Source organism: Uranotaenia lowii, chromosome 2 (genome assembly GCF_029784155.1).
Source record: "Uranotaenia lowii strain MFRU-FL chromosome 2, ASM2978415v1, whole genome shotgun sequence".
Classification (NCBI taxonomy): domain Eukaryota; kingdom Metazoa; phylum Arthropoda; class Insecta; order Diptera; family Culicidae; genus Uranotaenia; species Uranotaenia lowii.
The window spans coordinates 351,514,011-351,526,565 of record NC_073692.1 but is presented as its reverse complement, the minus strand read 5'-3'; the positions used below and the strand labels follow the sequence as shown (position 1 = coordinate 351,526,565).

Sequence of the window (12,555 nt, the reverse complement as noted above, 5' to 3'; positions counted from 1 at the left end):
CCAGGCTGTTTTTTTTTACAAAACGAAACAGAAATGAATTTTTTGAATGAATTAAAGACAAACACTTGGAAAGGCTTTTTTCAAGGAATATACAGCTGATTTTTTTTTTCAAATTTTTCAAAAGGAATAAAGTTGAAAAATCTATCGGTATTAACCTGATGGACGACGTTCGATGCCGACGCCCCGATATCGTAGTCGCCCTCGAGAGAACTCTGCGACGATGCTGAAGCCGTTCCGGTACTGGATTCGCGCTTCAGCTGCATTTGTTTGATTGTTTGTTTGTGTAGTTTTTGCAAAGTTTGTCGTTGTTGATTGATTTTTTATGATGGTTAAGATAGTGTTAGTTGGTTGTTTTAGTGTGTTCAGGTACCGGATGTGTGTGATGTCGCAGTTGGTTAGAAAGTTTCCATTCGAGGACACAAGAGAAAGAGGAACATACAGATATCATATCATACATACGGATTAGTATTTAGTTGATTAGTTTTTTTTGTTAAATATTAGAATATAGCTTTCCTACAACCGTGTGATAAATAAAAGATGAAGTTAGAACTAAAGGGATATGATTTTATTTTTTAAAGAAGGATGAGTAAAGTATCAATTGAACTTTCGTTACCAAGCAGTTGGTGTGTTTGATATTGGTTTACGGGATTTAACTATTAAAAACTTACGGAATTCAACCAAGGAGAAGGGACCAACAGACATTCAAACTTCTATTTTCGATTTCTAGTACTTACGCGTTCTTTCTTGTCCTTCTTGATCGGACTTCGGGAACCACGAGTGGGTGATTCCAGATCCGGAATGTGGTCTGGAGGATGCGACATCGTGTGCCGTTTGTTGGCGTCTTTATTCTGATCTTTCTGGGCTGCCTTCTCCCTTTCTTGCTGAGCCAGAGCTAAAATGTAAAAAAATCCAAATTATAATTTTCATTTTTCCACTAATAAAGGTTTAAACAAACCATCCATGCTTCTACTGGAAAGCCGTTTTCCGGTGAGGCTGCGTGTGAAATCTGGTGCCGGTCGTTCAACCGGAGCCTTACGCGTTTCGTAGTGGGTCCTACCGGAGTACCGGAACTTCGATCCCAGCCGGGGGAAAACTCCGCTCTTGATAGGTTCCGGAGTCATCAGCCGGAAGAAGGTGTGATGCTCGACGCAGGCCTTCCATAGCTTTTTCGCTGCCCGGTGGTTTTCCAGCTTGAAACCGATCGTCGATTCGTACTGCTCGAACTCACCCGGTCGAATTTTGATGTAGAAGTTGTTACGCTTGTAAGAGATTTTCAGGATCTTGGGCCAGGCAAAACGGTTGATTCGAAGTCTAAAAATGCAAATTTCAAAACAGTTTAGTTTTTGATAAGATTGGAATTTCAAATTAAGATTCAAATTTCAGATTCAGTATTCAGATTTAAATTTCAGATTCAGATTTCAGGTTCAGATTTCAGATTCAGATTTCAGATTCAGATTTCAGATTCAGATTTCAGATTCAGATTTCAGATTCAGATTTCAGATTCAGATTTCAGATTCAGATTTCAGATTCAGATTTCAGATTCAGATTTCAGATTCAGATTTCAGATTCAGATTTCAGATTCAGATTTCAGATTTCAGATTTCAGATTCAGATTTCAGATTCAGATTTCAGATTCAGATTTCAGATTCAGATTTCAGATTCAGATTTCAGATTCAGATTTCAGATTCAGATTTCAGATTCAGATTTCAGATTCAGATTTCAGATTCAGATTTCAGATTCAGATTTCAGATTCAGATTTCAGATTCAGATTTCAGATTCAGATTTCAGATTCAGATTTCAGATTCAGATTTCAGATTCAGATTTCAGATTCAGATTTCAGATTCAGATTTCAGATTCAGATTTCAGATTCAGATTTCAGATTCAGATTTCAGATTCAGATTTCAGATTCAGATTTCAGATTCAGATTTCAGATTCACACCCACAATTCAGCCTCTGTGCCAATGGCGGCATCATTGGTACAAGGCATCATTGGTACAAGAAGATAACGCCACCGGTGCTGATTCGATTTGCTCCCACCGGCATTAACCTCCCAAGTTAACCGAATTGCGTATGTCTGAAAGAAACAAAATAAAAACGAATTCACGTCCCTCCATATCGCATCACAAGACGAAGAAGGATAGAAATAAATACCGGCCAACACCAGGCAGCCAGCGAACCGAGCACTGTGCGTGTGAATGTAGCAAAAGCAACAACAAAAACATTCCTTCAATTCAATCCGCCGCGCCGGCAAACAACCACGGTAGAGCTGTGTGTGTATGTAGTAAAAGCAACAACAACAACATTGCTTCAATTCAATCTACCGGCAAACAACAACTGGCTAAGCTGCGCATGTGTAGCAAAAGCAACAACAGAAATATTTCTTCCACTGGCCAAGCTGCCCGGCTTTGGCTGCTGTGTATATGTAGCGTGTGTATGTAATAGCAGGCAGTAAGCAAAGCACAGTTCTCATTCAATGGGTTTCCCGTTCCTTCACTCCCGTTCCCCTTCCCGTTTCCAACCAAAACAAAGGAATACCTTGAAAGGAGGCCAAACGCCGGGAAGCCTCCGTCGTGCGTTATTTTTTTGTGATTGATCGGTGGCAGAAAGCCTATGACAAATAGCCCTCGTCCTGCATGAAGTTCGAATAGTGCACTGGTTAAGGTGTCGGACTGGCATGACGATATAGATGGTAACTTGAGTTCGATTCTCACTACGGCGCTGTGATTTTAATTTTTATTTTCTTGTTTCTGGGATGAATTATCCAATAGGAAAGAAATCCCATAAAATGTTTTTCTTGTTTTGCTTGAATGTAGTGGTCATTATTTTGGTTGGGAGCCGAGTCCTTATGCCAGTTACGGTTTTTCAAACATACCGTCTTCGGCACAGTGCACATTTCAGCGCATTATCGGCACAGAGATATGCTAAATAGGCATTGGATTTTTGCAACCTCTTCTATGGGTGCAGATTTCAGATTCAGATTTCAGATTCAGATTTCAGATTCAGATTTCAGATTCAGATTTCAGATTCAGATTTCAGATTCAGATTTCAGATTCAGATTTCAGATTCAGATTTCAGATTCAGATTTCAGATTCAGATTTCGATTCAGATTTCACATTCAGATTTCAGATTCAAATTTCAGATTCAAATTTCAGATTTTAGATTCAGATTTCAGATTTCAGATTCAGATTTCACATTCAGATTTCAGGTTCAGATTTCAGGTCTCAGATTCAGATTTCCGATTCAGATTTCAGATTCAAATTTATACTTCAGATACAGATTTCAGATCCAAACTTACTTATCTCTGTAAACTAGCAATCCCGAAGCGCAAACTCCCAGCATGATATCTACACCTTCAGAATCCTTGGCCGGATGCAGATCTACACCATACATGGCCAGTTTCTTTGAGTTTTCTAGGTAGTGAAGTTCAGCTTCAGCTGGAGTTTGTCCCCTAGAACGAAGTATAAAATTAGGTTAAACTCGAATTTGAACTTATTTTCGAAAAATCTTACTTATGCGTTTTGTGCAGATCCATAACCTTATCGAGCAGTTCCGGGGTCTGGTTCGGGGCAAATTTGAACTCCTTCAGGTAGGCTCGATCCTTCATGTCGTCGGCATCGTAATCACCGAGCTCCGACTGGACCAGATAGGACCCCAGCAGGGCATGCGTCACAAACGAGCAGGGCAGCCGACCTTCGAGGATATCGTTGCGCACCTGAAGACACAGGTGGTATCGGGTGATGTCCTCCTGCAGCTGGGCCGGTTCCGGCGGGTAGAATTTGACCTCGAAGTTCATCTCCCACGGATCGGATCGGAAGAATTTGGCGATCGGCCGCTCCAGATCCAGCCAGACGCGTGGATCCACTGGAGTCGTGTAGGTCAATCCGAAGTAATCCTTCTCCAGGATGTTCAGGCCGGCGCAAACCGAGTTCAGCAGATCTCGGCCGCGAGCTTTGCGCTGAAATTGAAGGAGAAAAAACATTAACTCTTCGAAAAACAGTGAAAAAAGTGACCTTAGAACTTACATCAATGGTAACCTCCAGTATCGAGCCATCGAGGACTGTGACTTTGGCGAGGGCGGCCTTGCCGGAAGAGGAGGCTGGTTTTTTCTTGGGAGTAGTGGCGGCTGGTTCCGGAATGGGGGCCGCCGTTGGCGTTGTCGTTTTCGATTCACCAGGCATTGTCGGCGTTCGTGTGTTCTGTCGATTGCGTTTAAAAGAAGACTTGACGAAGCGTTAGACGCGCGCTCGGATCGTTCAATACCCGCCTAAGCTCCACTCTCGCCCGGGGTGAGAGGGAGGAAGCATATAGCAGGGTTCGGTTTCAACTGGGCGGTGGATCTGGAATAAGAAAGGGAAAATATTCTGATTAAAGTGGTACGTAAAAAAAGGCTTTAAAGTCTTCTTATCGTCGTTTTATAATAATTCGTACACCCAAAGTTAAAAAACTACGCCATAAACGACATACCCGATAAGTGTTACAATTGACATTGAGCATAGGCAGAAAAAACTTCAAGGAATAAACTTTAAGCATTTCTTAGACAAGAAAAGATGAAAGATACAAAATTCTAAAAAATTATCCTAGATTGGACTGTTCATAAACAGTAAGGTAAACAAAACATTTCTTCAACAGACCTAGATGGAGTAATTAGCTGTTCACGACTAATGGTCCAATGCCATGGCCGAGATGAAGGAACTGATAATAATAGAGAACAGTTAGTCCAACATGCTCAAGGAGGTTGAGAACATGATTCGTCTCATCGTAGCAATCGATGACAAAGAATAACAGCGACGTAAGGTTGACGGTCTAGGAACCATCAGGAGGTCATCAGATAGTCATTCGGCAGGGGCCTCAAGAACATTGTGGCGCCGGGAGCTAGTCGTCAAGCCATTGTAGAGGCGTTGAGCCAAAGGAAAAGCGACAAACCGAAGCTAAACAAGCGTATCGAATAGAAGCCACTGGACGTGTAGAAATATTCTTGGGAAGTCATCAGGTCGGGTTTATGGAAGTCCGTTGGACCGGGAAGCCAGATGGAAGTCGTCAGGTTGGAACAACTGAAGGGTGACGCCCCTTAGAAAGGGTTTCAAGGTGTAGTAGAACTTTGAGTCCAGGTTTGGCGTCAAGACCAGGAGCCAACTGAAAAACCAGAGCCACTGGAAGTTCATCGAGTAGAGAACCATCATACACGTCACAATCGGTACTCTGTGTTTGGCGGATAGCGACCGGGGGATACATATCGGCCGAAAGTTTATTGGGTACGGTTGGTAAGTTACTGGTGGAGAAAAGGGGTCCAAAAGTGAAAAGAGAAGATAGACTCCCCCATAAACAGTTCAGTTTCCGAAGATTTCGCTGTATGGTGGACGACTGTCCTTGAAACAGCAGACTGCATTCGAACAACGCTTTCAACAGCGTTAGTTGGACAGCAACTGCGTCGTGAGGTTCCTCTGAGGTAACCTTTTTATACCGGTGAAGATCTAATTCAACACACAAGCTAAAGTAAATAACAAAAATATTGATAGAGACGCTGGAGGTCTCAGCATGTGTTCTACAAGGGTTCGTTCATAGCCCGGTCCTGTGTCACATCACACTCGATAATTGCCGATTGCAGATCTGTCATGATGCAAATCCTCCAAAAATACCATGAACACCAAGTCCCTACGCACCATCTATTCATCGAATTCAAAACCGCATACGACACGATCGACCGTGACGAGCTATCGAAAATTATGGACGAGAACGGCTTTTCTGGAAAACTGACCAGACTGATCAAGGCGACGATGGATGGAACACAGTGCTGTGTGCGGATCTTGGATGAATTGTTGAGTTCATTCGAATCGCGCAGGGGGATAGTCTATCTTGCATGATATTCAACGTAGCTCTAGAAGGTGTTATTCGAAGAACGAAATCCAGGGCACGATTTTCAACAGACCTAGTCAACTTATCTGCTTTGCCGATGACATTGACATTGACATAGTCGGCAGATCATCTGCGGCGGTGAAGGAGATCTACCGCAAACTGAAACGCGAAAGGAAGGATTTCGTTGATGATCAATAAATACGTCCAAGACGAAGTACCTGGCCTGCGGATCCGAGACCGACCGAACCCGCTCGTCCAGTAATAACAAGGTCACGATCGACGGCAACGAGCTGGAGATAGTCGAAGACATTGTCTTATCTCGGCTCACTGTTGATCGCAGACAATGACACCAGCCGTGAGATACGGCGGCAAATTATCAGCCAGAATTCGTGCCTACTGCGGTCGAGACAACTTAGCCCCCACACAAAGTGTAACCTGTACACTAGACTGAGTCGATTTGGGGTCATTTTGGAATTCCTCAAACCCTGGGGTTTAAAAAGCTTCGTCTTATTCCAAAACTCATGCATGATTTTTTCCAAAATTTTTAAGTAACGTTTACATGAGTAAATTTGAACTTTTAGGTTTGTATGGGAAAATTGAATATTTTGTACTGAAAAATCAACATCACTTTTGTTTCGTCTGTGGAACCGAGCCAGCTGAAGGTTTTTATGCCAATTTATAAAATTCCTCAAGGAAATTTTCCGCTGAACAACTTTGTCGAAGACCGTAACTTCGTATCTTATTAGGAAAAAAAGTTATTACCTGTTTAACCGGGGTATGTCTTTTCGCACTGATAAACAATAAATTCAATTGACATCCCTGCAGGGTGCCTAGCAGGGTATTGCATGAATACTTTCCATGCAACACTTCGCGATGCTCAAGCAGTGATGTCAATTGAATTTATTCTAAATCAATGCGAAAAGACATACCCCTGTTAAACAGTTAATAACTTTTTTTCCTAATAAGATACGAAGTTACGGTCTTCGACAAAGTTGTTCAGCGGAAAATTTCCTTGAGGAATTTTATAAATTGGCACAAAAACCTTCAGCTGGCTCGGTTCCACAGACGAAACAAAAGTGATGTTGATTTTTCAGTACAAAATATTCAATTTTCCCATACAAACCTAAAAGTTCAAATTTACTCATGTAAACGTTACTTAAAAATTTTGCAAAAAATCGTGGATGAGTTTTGGACCATGACGAAGCTTTATAGACCCCAGGGTTTGAGGAATTCCAAAATGACCCCAAATCGACTCAGTCTACTGTACACAACGCTCATTAGACCGGTTGTCCTCTACGGGCACGAGACGTGGATATTACTCGAGGAGGATCTGCGCACAATCGGAGTATTCAAGCGACGAGTGTTAAGAACCATCTTTGGCGGCGTGCAGGGAAACGGAGTGTGGTGGCGAAGGATGAACCACGAGCTCGCGCGGCTCTACGGCAAACCCAGTATCCAGAAGGTGGTGAAGGCTGGTCGGATACGCTGGGCAGGGCATGTTGCGAGAATGCAGGACGACTGTCCTGCAAAACAGGTGTTCGCTACGAATCCGGTAGGAGCGAGATGAGCAGAGACACAACGAGCGAGGTGGTTAGACCAAGTGGAGAGTGATATGGCGAATGTGGGATGTCCGAGAAATTGGAAAACGGACCATGGACCGAGTAAATTTTAGGAATTTTGTTCGTCGAGTTATGTCGTTAGACGTTATACTATGAAAATAATAGATCTGTCATGACCTCCGACAATGTTAAGTAGGTTAATTATGTGAGAAGATACACAGCGATGGTTTAGCCCAGATTTTGCTTAAAGACCTGGTCTGCGCTAGATTATTGAGTAGAAAGTTATCTCCAAATCCGCGAAGTATTCTAGAAGTGTAGTCTCCTATGATTGAAGCTGAAAGTCATGTTTTTCATCTACAGTGGACATGGTAAGGAAAGAAGAATTACAAGACTTTTGGCATCGGTAAGGTAAACTCTTCCATGTCGCTGTACGTTGAATACATCGCGGGAATCATCTGAACACTATCAAAGATAACTCGAATCAGCCTTGAGTCGAGACCTTTCATTTGAAGTACAGAGTCAACATTGTCCCGGATGGAATCAAGATCAGAGGGCCCAGCATGAGCTTAGAAGGTATAGCATGAGTTGATCCATTCTAACCATTGAGTAGGATTCAATTTGTAGAAGCCACCTGAACATTAGACTGAGTCCGCAGAAAGTCTGCCTAAAGGCCAAGGCCGTTCGATCATTGACGTCACAGTAATCGCGACTAAACTCTCTAATAGTGTTTTCGTTTATTGTCAGTGGCAACCTAGTTATCCACGAGTTTTGCCTTAACTGTTGTTACTGTGTTCGTTTATTAATTCAGAAGTCCACTAGTTTTGCCCGAGGTTTGAACCTCAAGCAGGCGGTTGCAACCCGTAAAAGTTGTCAGTGTTGGGAGTCAGCATAAGGTTGACTATAGCAACCATATATTTGCATCGTCCCGGGTGACGATTCTGTTTGTTTATTCTGAGACAGTTTTGCCCCGCGCCAGTGGAGAAAAACGAAAACGGCATAAGTGTTGTCTTCCTATTATTCTTCATGCACTCTTGGAAGCCTCTGCCCTTCACGCATGGCCTTGGAGGAAGCATTTTTGCTAGCTCGCCTTTTCCTGGGTCGGCCACTCCACTGGACCGATGTTGCCGCGATGATGGATAAGAACAAACTGATCAGGCAACGCGCGAGATTATAGGGATTCTGCGCATAAACGAAAATTCCATCTGACGACCTAAAAACAGGTCATCAAGTTTCATTTTGCCGAAATCAGTACATTTTCCGTAAAACCTATGGATTTTAGCGGTTTGCAATATAGTTGTATGCTACTGACCTCACAGACGAAACATGAATAAAGATAACTCTATTCTATCACTGAAACCTGCGTTTTCCACAGGTTATGGGCCCAGATACGTCTGGAAAATTGGAAAACGAGTTAGTGAGAGGGATACTCTCAAGTATATTTGACTTGAGGTTAGCAAGTTCTGCAGCAGCTAGCGCAGAGCGACACACCAGGAGGAGTCCCAGGATCCGCAACCGAGATGGTTCAGCGCTAAAGTCGATAGGTCCACACACCGGAACAATTGGGTTTAGCTGATAGCCGAGAAGGTTACTCTCCTGTTTTGGTTGTGCGCTAGTTCAGCAGTTATGAGCTGATCCATACGCAGAGGACCACCAGCGCAGAGGTCACGAGATGCTACAAGTCAGCCAGAAGGTGTCACTGGAATTTGAGGCTAGAAAGTCGGATTCCGAGAGGGTTACTCTCGATGCCGACACAAGCCGCGATGCGATAAGCAGCGTGAGTTCATTTCCGACGGCCGGGAGGACTCCCGGGATCTGTAACCAGGATTGGTCAGGTCTGAATGCCTCAGATGGAGGATTAGCCCGTATCGGAGGTTGGAAAAAGCTGTTTGCCGAGAGGGTTACTCTCGTGATGTGGAGCTACGCTGCGATCAGTACGCGTGAGCTCATCCAAGCCTACAGTACGGTTTTTCTGTGGCTTTGGAGATATTTTGGGCGACGGTTAGTCGCCAGCAACTTCAGCAACGCATCCGAACCAGATCGGGCTCATGCTGCTGAACGTTGCTCTCTGGCTTTTTGGAGCACTCGAAGGGTTGAAGCAGCGGAGCGAAAGTCTATGAAGCTGCAATTCGAGCAAATCGTTCTCGTGCTTTTTAGCTACGCTGTGGTTAGCAGTTCCGGGTGCTGCGAAGGAGGTAGTTCAGGCGACGGTTAGTTGCCAGCCATTTCAACCACTTCTTAAGTTTTGCTGTATTTAAGACGAGTTCTGCCAAAATCCATCGAAGTCTGTCTAGTTCTCGGAGCCACCGAGAGTGGGCTTTGTTATCTACAAGAGTTTGCTTTTCTGGGGCTACCAGAAAGCAACATGAACGACATTCTGTTCGATCCCGTGCTGAGGTTATCAGCCACCGGAATTAACGAATCATCGTCACAGTTTTCGTGAAATGAACGTTCACTGGACGAAGCTGAACGATGGTGAGGTTATCACCGAACAGCCGTTCAAAGAGTAGATCGTTTGTTTGCAGTATCTGGCGGTATCATCGAGACCAGATATTTGTGCAGCGGTTGGCGCACTAAGCAAATACTAGGCCAGGCTGGCTGATAGCCAGTAACAAGGCCTGAAGCGTATTCTGCGATACCTTCGACGACGTATGACCGATATGGCGTTGGTATACCTCAGAAACGCGAACACGGACCCACTTATTTCGTGGTCAACGAAACGTCAGCAGACGGTCAGTCTGCGGTCGACCGAAGCTGAGATAGGAACCTTTTGCCATGCAGTCAAGGAAGGTTTGTGGTTAACAAACTTCCTAGGTGAATTGGGTGTGGTTAGCACTTTCACGTTAATGAAGGACAACATCTCTTGCATCCAGTACCTGGAAGAGGCACGGACCCGTCAGCGGATGAAGCAGTTGGACGAGAAGTAAGCTTTCATTGAGACACATATCTACTGAGGATCAGCCATTCATGTGTTACCGAGGGCGAGGCACGCGAAGCTGTTCAGCATTCTCAATTTACAAATTGAGGGGAGGCGTTTTCCTTCCGGCGACCTAAACAGCAGCAACCGATTTCTGCTGCGAGCAGAACCAAAACATTATTTGTTTTGGTTCCTCTTGATTGTTGTTCAATTCGCAATCGAGAACAATAGATCAATGATTGCTGATGACAGGCGATGATGTTAAACGCGGTACAAATGTTTACATCATCACACGGTTAGGCGAGAATACTCGAATTGGGTTTGTGGTGAAACAACAGTGTTGCCAGATATTCTGGGTAAGAATAACAAAGTACTCATTGAGAAATGAGTACTTTCCCGGTTAGGGAATATAAGAATGCGATGATATCTTGGTGATGCCTGGTGTCTCAGCCTTGGAGCACTCGACACTCCGCTAGTACACCTGACATTGAGATGCGATAAGTTTAAGCTTATCGTTATCTGCTCGCTGGAGTATCGTCTTGAGTCGCTGGATGTCTCTCGTTTCTTCTCGTTGAGTGTTGAGTTAGGATTAATCTTGTCTTGATTGCCTTTTGCTTCCTCCACGCTTCTGTCACATCACGGCTCTCTCAACAACGGGGGTATTCCGTCGAAAGATACCGGCTTCTTCATCCGGCTCGAAGGACCATTTCATGTCGTGGTCATGAACAACCATCGGACTGTACTCAGGACCGGCAAAACTTGGTGGTTACCGAACAGTGGAAGCAGGTTCGCAGACTGTCTACCTGAAGGCCCAGGCCGGGTGGATGTGAGCGCTTGGGAAACAACCACTAATTGGCGGTATTTGTCCGCTGCCCTCGTGGAATTGGACGTCAAGAGCCAATCAGAACACTTGTCTGGTGGCCAAGGATCGGGAAGATCTCGATCGCTTAGTTGACCGAAATCCAAACTCTATCAGATTAGAAAAGCTAATATAAAGCATGGATCACTACAAATCTGGACGCACTATTTTTTTTTACCATAGTGCTCCTAGTTGTCGGATCTGGAATGTTTTGGCAGCACTTTGTAGAGGAATGTTTCTTCTACTAGTGCTGAAAATTTCATTAAGATTCGTTTTGTTTCAAAAAAGTTACACGTGATGGAAGCCGCGAGATGAAAATAAATTTTGAACACCCACGTCAAAAACCCGACGTGGTCGGGTTCAAAAATCGCGAAATCGTTAAAAATTGTCAAATCAACCGTGTGTAGCGTTCTCAAACGTTTCCGTGAGATGCGTACTATAGATCGGCAGGTTCATACCAAGCGTTATAGAGGACCTAAGAATCAGAAACTGCATTTGAAGGTGTTGAGAACGATCAAAGAAAACACAGGGTAGTCGGACTATGACATTGCCAAGAAATTCAACGCCGACCGGTGCACCGTCAGCAGAATTCGTCTACACGAAGGAATACGATCCTATCGGACCAGTAAGCAACCAAACCGGACATTGAAGCAGAATTTAGTAGCCAAAGGACGTGCCCGCAAGTTATACAAGATTCCAACGAAGTTCGACGGATGCATCCTCATGGATGACGAAACGTACGTGAAGATGGATTTTGGGCAGCTTTCTGGCCAAAAATTATGTAAAGCCACTGCAGTGGTGCACTCCACTGGTCATGGTGATGTCCCCGGCAACTTCAAATTCGTTTTTGCTGATAAGTGTGCAAGAAAGTGTTTGATCTGGCAAGGTATTTGCAGCTGTGGACGAAAAATTCCGGTTTTTGTGAAAAACAAGACCATGGACTCCGAAATTTACAAGGATGAATGCGTGAAAAACTTTTTTTTTCGTACATTAGATCTCACAAAGGACTAGTTAAGTTTTCGCCAGATTTGGCAAGCTGCCACTACAGCTAGGAGGTTCTACAGTGGTATTGGGCCAACGGGTGGATTTTGTCGAAAAGGACATCAACCCACCCAACTGCCCTCAATTCCGCCCTATCGAAAAATTTTGGGCAATTGTCAAGCAGAAGATGAAGAAGAATAGTAGGACGACTCGGGAAGCAACAGAGATGAAGAGATTGTGGAACAAAATGGCCGCTGAGGTCAGCGAATAGGGTGTTCAAACTATAATGAGTGATACTCAACCAAAAGTTCGAAAATTCATCAAAACAACATCGGAATATTTTTTTATTATTTTTCCTTTAAAGTGCAATAAAAACCCTACATTTCAAGT

The 12,555-nt window shown here is 43.9% G+C and overlaps 1 protein-coding gene across 12 annotated transcripts in view; it reads right to left on the bottom strand.

Moving 5' to 3' along the window:
• The window catches only part of LOC129743570 (protein 4.1 homolog), a 169,371-nt gene that overhangs the window by 33,613 nt on the left and 123,203 nt on the right, over positions 1-12,555 (bottom strand). For 11 of the 12 annotated variants that reach the window (XM_055735617.1, XM_055735618.1, XM_055735614.1 and 8 more), the window contains exons 3-8: positions 4,022-4,336; positions 3,509-3,954; positions 3,295-3,447; positions 956-1,311; positions 735-892; positions 156-257 (exon numbers count right to left, since the gene is read on the bottom strand). In XM_055735617.1, the coding sequence (XP_055591592.1) occupies positions 156-257; positions 735-892; positions 956-1,311; positions 3,295-3,447; positions 3,509-3,954; positions 4,022-4,177 (1,371 nt within the window). In that variant the 5' untranslated portion in view covers positions 4,178-4,336. The remainder of the gene's footprint in view (positions 1-155; positions 258-734; positions 893-955; positions 1,312-3,294; positions 3,448-3,508; positions 3,955-4,021; positions 4,337-12,555) is intronic. The other variant, XM_055735622.1, reaches the window with a different exon arrangement.